This window comes from Eretmochelys imbricata, chromosome 23 (assembly GCF_965152235.1).
Source record: "Eretmochelys imbricata isolate rEreImb1 chromosome 23, rEreImb1.hap1, whole genome shotgun sequence".
Classification (NCBI taxonomy): domain Eukaryota; kingdom Metazoa; phylum Chordata; order Testudines; family Cheloniidae; genus Eretmochelys; species Eretmochelys imbricata.
The window spans coordinates 1,657,286-1,667,280 of record NC_135594.1 but is presented as its reverse complement, the minus strand read 5'-3'; the positions used below and the strand labels follow the sequence as shown (position 1 = coordinate 1,667,280).

The 9,995-nt window shown below is 56.7% G+C and overlaps 1 protein-coding gene across 1 annotated transcript; it reads left to right on the top strand.

The window, feature by feature from the left end:
* Positions 1–331: 331 nt before the first annotated feature.
* On the top strand, positions 332–9,472 carry LOC144278728 (cytochrome P450 2A13-like). The gene is made up of 9 exons (XM_077840055.1): positions 332–511; positions 909–1,071; positions 3,333–3,482; positions 4,109–4,269; positions 5,019–5,195; positions 5,714–5,855; positions 6,528–6,715; positions 7,676–7,817; positions 9,291–9,472. Exons 1-9 carry the CDS (start codon positions 332–334, stop codon positions 9,470–9,472), a joined length of 1,485 nt encoding a protein of 494 aa, XP_077696181.1.
* The last annotated feature ends 523 nt before the right edge of the window (positions 9,473–9,995 follow it).

Genomic DNA, 9,995 nt, shown 5'->3' with positions numbered 1-9,995 from the left:
TTTCCAGACTCGGGTGTCCAATATCAAACCCCCTGCCCCCCGCCCTCATCTGCCCCCCGTCCGAGCACCGCTGTTTGGTCAAGATGGGGGTGGCCCGACGGGAGACGGACAAACAAACTGAACCTGCTCCAGCCTCTGTGCCCCGGGAATCCTGAATCCCTCGTTCTACCAGCCCTACCCCAGGGTTGGAGGGAAGCCAGGCCTCAGTTGCACAAGTGGCTTACGCAAGAGAGGCACCGATGCCAGGGTCCCTGCTGGCCGGCTATATAACCGCCCGCAGCGCTGGATCGCGGGAGAAGGGCAGCGGAGCGGCGGAGACTCCCAGCCAGCCATGGATCCCCTGGGAGCCATCAGCCTGTTCCTGGTCATCTGCCTCTCCTGCCTCCTGCTCCTCTCCACCTGGCGGCAACTGCAGGGCCGGGGGGAAATGCCCCCGGGGCCCTTCCCGCTGCCCCTCCTCGGGAACCTGCTGCAGGTCGACCTCAGCAACATGCGCAAGTCGCTCATGAAGGTAGGTGGGCTTTTCCCGGGACGTCCCGGGTGGCCTGAGCCCACGAGGGGCTCTCCAGTGCCCACCGATGCCCCCTCAGAGCCGCCGACCTGCTCAGCCTGCAGGAGCTTTATTAAGTTCTGTGAGGAGCTCGACCCCGGGTATCTCTGGGGCTGGTGTGTTGGGGGAGGGGCACTAGGGCTGGAGGGGGGCAGGAGGGGCTTTGCTGTGTGAGAGCAGAGGTGCAGGGATTGGTGTGTCCGGGGGGCGGAGGATCATGGGGGCGGGGTGGCAGGGAGGGGAGAGGCGGGGAGTGGGGGACAGGCAGGCGCCTGTGGGGGGCGGGGGGGGGGCAGGGCGCGTGTCTGGGTGTCCCCGACGCTCCGTGCCCCCGTCCCACACGGCGTCTCCGTCTCAGCTGAGCGAGCGCTACGGCCCCGTCTACACCCTCCAGCTGGGCCCCCGGCGGGTGGTGGTGCTGTGCGGCTACCAGGCGGTGAAGGAGGCCCTGCTGGACCAGGCCGAGGACTTCAGCGGGCGCGGGAAACAAGCCACCTTTGACTGGATCGCCCAGGGCTACGGTCAGTCGCGTGCGCGGGAGGGGAGCCAGCCGGGGGGCGCAGAGGGGGCAGCTCCCGGCCGGGGCAGAGTCGCTCAGTCCCGACCCGCTCCGTCCGGGGACGTGCCCAATAGCTTGGGGCAGAGTGGAGGCGGGGCTGGCTGGGCTGTTCCCAGAAATCCTGGCAGTATCTGGCTTTATGCAACCACCGATCGAGGCAGGGAGCAGCCTCCCTCCCGTTAGCTCCTGGGGACAGATCCACCGCTCCGCTCCGCCAGGCTGCGGATAGGGAGCGTCTCAGCTCAGGCGTCGCTCCGGGGAGCGGGTCCAAATTCAATGTGGGGAGGGATTCTCATTTCGGGGGGGAGGGGAAACCATTTTAAAAAATCCCCCTCCCCACATTTCATTTGGCCTTTTGCACTTGCTTTCTCTCTCCACCCACCCCCACCGCGCAAAGGAAAAAACCTCAGTAAACTTTCAAAACTCAGGGGTGGTCAACTTTTGAGTCCTCACAAGAACAGCCAGACCGGGTCAGACCAAAGGTCCATCCAGCCCAGTGTCCTGTCTTCCGACAGTAGCCAGTGCCAGGTGCCCCAGAGGGAATGAACAGAACAGGGAATCACTAAGTGAGCCATCCCGTTGCCCATTCCCAGCTCCTGGCAAACAGAGGCTAGGGACACCATCCCTGCCCATCCTGGCTAATAGCCATTGATGGACGTATCTGCCATGAACTGCTCTAGTTCTTTTTCGAACCCTGTTATGGTCTTGGCCTTCACAACATCCTCTGGCAAGGAGTTCCACAGGTTGACTGTGCGTTGTGTGAAAAAATACTGCCTTTGGTTCGTTTTAAACCTGCTGCCTATTCATTTCATTGGGTGACCCCTAGTTCTTGTGTTATGAGAAGGAGTAAACAACACGTCCTTATCTACTTTCTCCACACCCCTAATGATTTTATAGACCCGTATTTTATCCCCCCCGAGTTGTTTCTTTTCCAAGCTGACAAGTCCCCGTCTTCTTAATCTCTCCTCATGCGGCAGCCGTTCCATACCCCTAATCATTGTTTCAGAGTAACAGCCGTGTTAGTCTGTATTCGCAAAAAGAAAAGAAGGACTTGTGGCACCTTAGAGACTAACCAATTTATTTGAGCATAAGCTTTTGTGAGCTACAGCTCACTGCATCGGATACCAATGAAGTGAGCTGTAGCTCACGAAAGCTTATGCTCAAATAAATTGGTTAGTCTCTAAGGTGCCACAAGTACTCCTTTTCTTTTTGCTAATCATTGTTGTTGCCCTTTTCTGAACCTTTTCCAATTCCAATCTATCTTTTTCGAGATGGGGCGACCACATCCGCACGCAGGATTCAAGCTGTGGGCGTCCCATGGATGGATATAGAGGCAACGTGATATTTTCTGTCTTATTATCTGTCACTTTCTTCGACTATTCCCAGCATCCTGTTGGCTTTTTTGGCTGCCGCTGCCCATGGAGTGGATGTTTTCAGAGAACTCTCCGCAGTGACTCCAAGATCTCTCTGGAGTGGTAACAGCTAATTCAGACCCCATCATTGTATATGTACAGTTGGGATTATGCTTTCCAATGTGCATTACTTTGCACTTATCAACGCTGAATTTCATCTGCCATGTTGTTGCCCAGTCCCCCAGTTTTGTGAGATCCTTTTGTAGCTCTTCACAGCCTGCCTGGGACTTAACCATCTTGAGTAGTTTTGTATCATCTGCAAATTTTGCCACCTCACGGTTTACCCCTTTTTCTAGATCATTTATGAATATGTTAAATAGGACTGGGCCCAGGGCAGACCCCTGGGGGACACCACTATTTACCTCTCTCCATTCTAAAAAATGACCATTTATTCCTACCCTTTGTTTCCTATCTTCCAACCAGTTACCGATCCATGAGAGCACCTTCCCTCTTATCCCATGGCAGCTCACTTTGCTTAAGAGCCTTTGGTGAGGGACCTTGTCAAAGGCTTTCTGGAAATCTAAGTACATTATCTCCACTGGATCCCCTTGGTCCACATGCTTGTTGATCCCCCAAAGAATTCTAGTAGATGGGTGAGGCATGATTTCCCTTTACTAAAACCATGTTGACTTTTCCCCAACAATTTATGTTCATCTCTGTGTCTGACGATTTTGTTCAGTTTGCCCGGTACTGAAGTCAGGCTTACAGGCCTGTAATTGCCGGGATCACCTCTGGAGCCCTTTTAAAAAACTGGCGTCACGCTAGGTACCCTCCAGTCATTTGGTTCCTTCTGCTCTTTCATCTGCCCCAGGAGTGGCCTTCAGCAACGGGGAGAGAGCGAAGCAGCTGCGCCGATTCTCCATCACCACACTGAGGAACTTCGGGGTGGGGAAGCGAGGCATCGAGGAGCGGATCCTGGAGGAGACTCGTTTCCTGCTGGAAGCCTTGCGGGGCACGAAAGGTTGGTCAGTGTCCTGTTCCTCCGGTGCCGGGGCCACGTGAGTCGGGGGGCTCCAGACCCCCAGCTGGTGTGAACTGGCCGCAGCTCCACTGGGGTCAATGAGGCCGGCCCCCCAGCGGCAGTTAATCAGCCGTGTCTCCACCCCACACCAATTAACCTCAGAGCAGGGTTTGTCCATCACTCCCAAAGCGGCTTACAAAGGAGGTTGGGAGCATTATCCCATTAGGCGGGTGGGGAAACTGAGGCACGGGTCATCCCAGCAGGGCTCGAGCAAGGCGTTCAGGAGATCTCTGTTCACTTAGGACAGACCCCCGGTCCTGCCGAGATGGGGGTCGGGAGTCGGGTGAAGATGGTGCAGTGCTGAGATGCCACGGTCCTGGGAACCAGAGTGGGGCACCGACGCCATTGTTGTCTCGGGGGCACTTGTCCGGTGTTCACCTCTAGGCTTCGTGGCCCCTTTGCCCAGGGCGGAGCTTACAGGCATGTGTCCGCATGGCAGGTGGCGGCTGCGAGATCATGGAGAGGGGGGTCCCTGGGGACCATGGGGGCTGTGGCAGCAGATAGGTCCGTGGCACAGCCCCCCGGCTCACCTGTGCCCCACCCAACGCTGGCTGTACCCCCGCTAGGTTTGCCCTTTGACCCCACCTACTTCCTGAGCCGCACGGTCTCCAACGTCATCAGCTCCGTGGTTTTCGGGGACCGGTTCGACTACGAGGACAAGGAGTTCCTCTCCCTGCTCTACATGATCACCGAGAGCTTCCGCTTCACCGCCACGGCCTGGGGGCAGGTACGCTGGGGGGGTGGGGAGGAGAGCGCCCCAGGCCACATCCCACGGCTCCGAGACCCGCCTGCCCCAGGCTGCGGGGAGCGGGGGGGCGCCGGTTAGCTAGGGGAGCGGAGGGGGATGCGAGAATGCTGGGGGGGCAGCGAAGAGGAAAACCTGGGATCTGCAGTGATGGGTGTGAAATAGATAAAGGGGAATGTCGGGGGATGGACAGTGTGAATGGGGAAGGGGGGGGGCATGTATGGGGATGGGTAGATAGATTGAGGAGTGGGGTGGGGATAGAACAGGGGTTCTCAAACTGGGGGTCGGGACCCCTCAGGGGGTTGTGAGGTTATTTCATGGGGGCGGGGGTCACGAGCTGCCAGCCTCTCCCCCAAACCCCGCTTTGCCTCCAACATTTATAATGGTGTTAAAGATAGATAGATAGATAGATAGATAGATAGATAGATGGGGGTGTCTGGGGATGGATAGATAGAGGGGATGTCTGGGGATAGATAGATAAATATAGATTAGATAGAGGTGGGGGTATGGAGGTAGATAGATAGATTAGATACAGGGGTGTCTGGGGATAGATAGATAGATAGATAGATAGATAGATAGATAGATAGATAGATAGATAGATGGGGTGGATGGGGATAGATAGATAGATAGGTTGGTGGAATGGGGATGGAGATGGGAATAGATATAGAGAGATAGATCAGCTCTCAACCCACCCTGAGTTCAGTGGGGTCTTTGCTCTCCATGCCCCCCAGCTCTACGAGATGTTCTCGGACACCATGCGCTACCTGCCCGGCCCCCAGCGCGAAGCGTTCAAGCAGCTGGCAGGGCTGGAAAAGTTCATCGAGAGGAAGGTGAAGGCGAACCAGGAGACCCTGGACCCCAGTGCTCCTCGGGATTTCATCGACTGCTTCCTGGTCAAAATGCAGCAGGTACCGGCAGTAGCCGGAGGGGACGGCTCAGTGGGGTCAGCATCAGGCCTGAGAGACCAAACGGCCTGATTATAACCAGGGGTTCAACTTGTAACGGGGTCGGTTCAGGCCTCAAACCCCCTGGGGCAGAGAAATCGAGCCCCATAAATGGCTAGGAACAACGGGCTTTGGTGAAAGCACTGGGCTGGACCTCAGGAAATTGGGCTCTGTCACTGACCGCCATGTGGCCTTAGTCGAATCACAGCATTGCATTGTGCCTCGGTTTCCCAATCTATACAATGGGGATGGAGGGCCATCCTCTGAGACTGTAAGCTCCTTGGAGCAGGGATTGTCCCTCACTCTATCTCCCGCCCCAACGGGGGCCCTGATTTCGGCTGGGATCCGTGCAGCTCCTCGCACTCATGGGTGCTGACCTGGCGTCTATACAGTGTAAGGGAGTCCCGGCCAGATTCTGTTCCCAGTCACATCCCCAGAGGTCTCACAAGCATCCTGGCATTTTTTTTCTTGGTCTTTCAAAGGAAAAGCAAAATCCTTCCTCTGAGTTTTCCCTGAAGAACATTGTTCTGACGGCGTTCAATGTCTTCTTCGCTGGGACAGAGACCGTCAGCACCACCCTGCGCTATGGATTCCTCCTGCTGCTGAAACACCCGGAGATCGAAGGTAACTGGAAAGGGGGGAACAAAGGAAACACAAAGGGCCAGATCCTCAGCCGGTGTAAATCAGCCGGGCTCTGCTGAGGGCAGCGGCGGTTCCTCCATTTACACCAGCTCCGGATGGGGCCGGACAGTCACAGCTCGGCAGCGAGTTTGACATGGGAGCAGGGTCCTGTGTGTGTCGCTCCATCGTGATTGAAAGGAAGCCGACAGTCAGGGAACGCCGGGTCACTGTGGCTATTTCCGATTCCAATTGCAGGGGCTGGATTCAGATCTCGGTTCCCCTGGGGCTGATCCAGAGTCACCTCCTGACTGCAGTGGGAGCAGGGCCAGATCCTGATCTCAGCTCCCACGGGATCAATCCAGAGTCACTCCCTGACTGCAGTGGGAGCAGGGCCAGATTCTGATCTCGGTTCCCCCAGGGCCAATCCAGAGTCACCCCCTGACTGCAATGGGGTCAGGGCCCGATCCTGATCTCAGCTCCCATGGGATCAATCCAGAGTCACTCCCTGACTGCAATGGGGTCAGGGTCAGATCCTGATCTCAGCTCCCATGGGATCAATCCAGAGTCACTCCCTGACTGCAGGGGGGGCAGGGCCAGATTCTGATCTCGGTTCCACAGGGGTCAATCCGGATTCGCACAGGGCCCCCCCTTTGAGCCGTGCTGCTGTCTCTGCAGAGAGGATCCACGAGGAGATCGACCGGGTGATCGGGCGGAACCGCGCCCCGAGCATGGAGGACCGGAGCCGGATGCCCTACACCGATGCCGTCATCCACGAGTTCCAGAGGTTCTGTGACGTCATCCCCATGGGCCTGGCGCGCCGGGTGACCAGGGACACCCAGTTCCGGGGATACACTCTTCCCAAGGTAGGCCCCTGGGGCGTCTGTCCCCCGCCCCGCCCCATGGCTGGGTCGGGCTCAGCATTGCCCCAGTGTCTGCTTTCCGCACAGAAGCAAGGTGGTACATCAGGCAGCATGGTGGTCTGGAGCTCAGGATGCCTGGGTTCTCTGCCAGCCTCTGGGAAGTCGTGTGGTCTAGTGGGCTGGGCACCGGACTGGGGCTTATGAGACCTGGTGTCTGTTCCCAGCTCTGCTACAGGACCTCGGGCGACTCACTTTCCCTCCTACCCATTGTCTGGGTCCAATTCCCAGCTCTGCCACTGACTCATTATGTGACCTTGGACATCACTCTGTGCCTCAGTTTCCCCCATCTGTTAAATTAACTTGCATGCAGTTAATGAGCTTTTGTTTGTCTATTTACACTGGGAGCTCTTTGGGGCAAGGAGAGTCTCTCACTATGTCGGTGCAGTACCCGGCACGACCGGGCCCTGATCTCGGTTGAGGTCTGCGCAGCTAGTGCTGATCAGTTTCGGTTCATCAGCTGGGGATCTGGCCCAGTGTGTCTTGTACTTACTGTTGGTATTCCCAGAGTGTCTAAGAGCCCCAGTCACGGACCAGACCCCTCTGCGCTCGGGGCTGTACATGCACAGAATGCAAAGACGCTGCCCCACAGAGCTTATAGTTGAAGTATTGGACAACAGCTGCATTCAGGGGCAGCCTGGTTCAGTGGTGAAAACGAGGAATCCAGACTCCTGGGTTCCCTTCCCCACTCTGGGAGGAGCAGCGTGCAGTCCCCAGAGCAGAGGGCATTGGAGACACAAGATATGAACCTTGGATGCTGGCCTCTCCTGGCCACTTGAATTTTGATATCGGCTTGTATTGCAAATTCCTCCCATGGTTACAACGACCCTGAATTGTGCCCCAGCATCCAGTGCTATGGGTTATCGGCGTTTAATCGTTGCTGTTTGTCACCATCTCTTCCCCCAGGGGACGGAGGTGTACCCGGTGCTGGGATCCGTGCTGTATGACCCCTCGCAATTCAGCAGCCCCGACACCTTCGACCCCAGCCATTTTCTGGATGGGAACGGCCAGTTTAAGAAGAGCGACGCCTTCATGCCCTTCTCAATAGGTACGAATCCCTCCGCAGAGCTCGGTTCCGAGCGTCCCAAGCAGCGAGATCTAGGCCTGGCTCAGCCCCCCCGGCTGCTAGACCTCACCCCGCTGAGCTGAATTTGTGTACGGAGAATTGTGAGGCCAGATCCTCAGGCGGTGTAAATCAGTGCCATTCCATTGGAGTCAGTGGGGCAAGATCCTCAGCTGGTGTAAATCAATGTCACTCCATTGCGGTCAAGGGGGCTGTTCACACACACGCAGGGGTCAGTGTGCACTGAAGTCCCGTGGGGAAGCAGGGCCTTGTGAGCTCTTTGGGGCAGGGACTGTCTCTCCCTGTGGGTCTGTCCAGAGCCTAGCACAATGGTGCCCTGAACTCGGGTGAGGCCGACAGACACTCCTGGGGTCATTATCATCTGTGGGCCACCCCACAGGAGTAGCTTGGTTCTTTTTCTCGTTTTGGCTTGATCGTTTGCTCCTCACACCAGTGAATACAAGTCTCCCAATGGTGCGATCGGGCGTGTTCCTGCCCAGGGAGCCATGGGGAACATGGCCCAGCAGTAGACCGGTGACGTTACCTCTGAATGTCCAGTTCTGGTGTCCACGCCTCACACAAGGTGCTGACAAACTGGAAAGGGTTCAGAGGAGAGCAACAGGCTGCATTGGAGGTCTGGAAAAGCTGCCGAACAGAAAGACTCCAGGAGCTGAGTGGAGAGGAGGTTAAGGGGTGGTTTGATCCCGGTCTATCAGCACCGCCTGGGAGGAGAACTGGGTTCTGACAGCAGCAGGGTCCCTAATCTAGCAAAGGCAGAACGGGAGCCAAAGACCAAAAGCTGAAGCTTGGTGGTAAATTCCAACTCGAATTAAAGTGCAAATTTTTAACACTGGGGGGAATTAGCCCCTGGAACAGCTTCCCAGGAGTCGGGCGGGGGGGCCGTTCTCCATCACTTGGATGCTGCAGATCCAGGCTGGCTGCCTTTCCGGAAGAGATGCTTTAGCTGAACACAGGTTACTGGGCTCAGTAGCGGAAGTAACTGAGTGAGATTCTCCTGTATGTGCTTTGCTGAGGTCAGGCGAGATGATCACAGTGATCCATTCAGATGGTAATATCTCCATCCCGAGTGTGCTATTTCTCCATCCTCCTGGGTCCTCGCAGTCCGTCCCAGGTCAGGATCACTGAACAGAGCAGGGGGACTTTTCTCCCCTGTTATTTGCCCAGCTGCAGTGCTCAGAGCGTCCGGCCGCTTTCCCGAAGTCAGTGACTGTCTATAGCTCAAAGATCTGCCTCATTAACCCCTCCCAGCACAGCAAAGTAATGCGGCCTCCCCTCTTTAAATCTTCAAACGAATGGTGCCCAATCTCCCCAACAATCCCCATTGCTCCAGGCTGGGGCAGAGTTTGGACAAGGGGTGAGACCCCCTCCCAGATTCTCACCTGCCCCCGGAACCCTGCTCCGGCCGGGCCATGACGCCTCCTCTGTCTCCTCTCCTAGGGAAACGGTATTGTTTCGGGGAGATGCTGGCACGCATGGAACTGTTCCTCTTCCTCACCAGCATCCTGCAGAACTTCCGCTTCCGCTCCCCCGTCGAGCCCAAAGACATCGACATCTCCCCGAAGCTGATCGGGTTCGCCACCCTGCCCTGCAGCTACGAGATCTGCCTGGTCCCGCGCTAGCCGCCCCACGGAAACAGACGGGACTTCTCGGGGCAGCCTGGGGGAGGGAGAAACACAAAGGAACCAGACCTTCATTAGATGGAGAACTGGCCCTGTCCAAAAAAGGAGCCAGTGGGGGCTCTGGCTGTGTGAAAGTCCCACTTAGGGTAGAGGATAGCTTGTATTTCCCCACTGGGCAAGGGAATCACAGCTCCCTGACACCTTTGCTTTGCACACACACACACCCACCCACCCCTCTCCCGCACTTGGCCATGGCTGCTCCAAGAGTCTATTTACTGACGGGTCAGTCTCTTGCTAGGCCTCGTAGCTAGTCCGTTAGCCAGAGCAGCACGATGCTTAATAATGGCTTGCTGCTCGCACTAGGAGGCAGCCTTTTAAGCCAGCGCGCTGTTCTCTTGATGGAGTAAGCCGTGTGCAAACCACACGCAACCGGGAGATGCTGAATAAGCAGCAAAGCCCGGACTGTGCAGTGGGAAATCAGTCACAGCAGTCTGGGGTGGAGCTGGGCCAGGCTGCAGGCAGG

Coding starts and splice junctions, on each gene's coding strand:
- LOC144278728 (XM_077840055.1), top strand. CDS start 332: ATGGATCCCCTGGGAGCCATCAGCCTGTTCCTGGTCATCTGCCTCTCC. Junction 512..908: donor TGCGCAAGTCGCTCATGAAG/GTAGGTGGGCTT, acceptor TCTCCGTCTCAG/CTGAGCGAGCGCTACGGCCC. Junction 4,270..5,018: donor CCGCCACGGCCTGGGGGCAG/GTACGCTGGGGG, acceptor CATGCCCCCCAG/CTCTACGAGATGTTCTCGGA.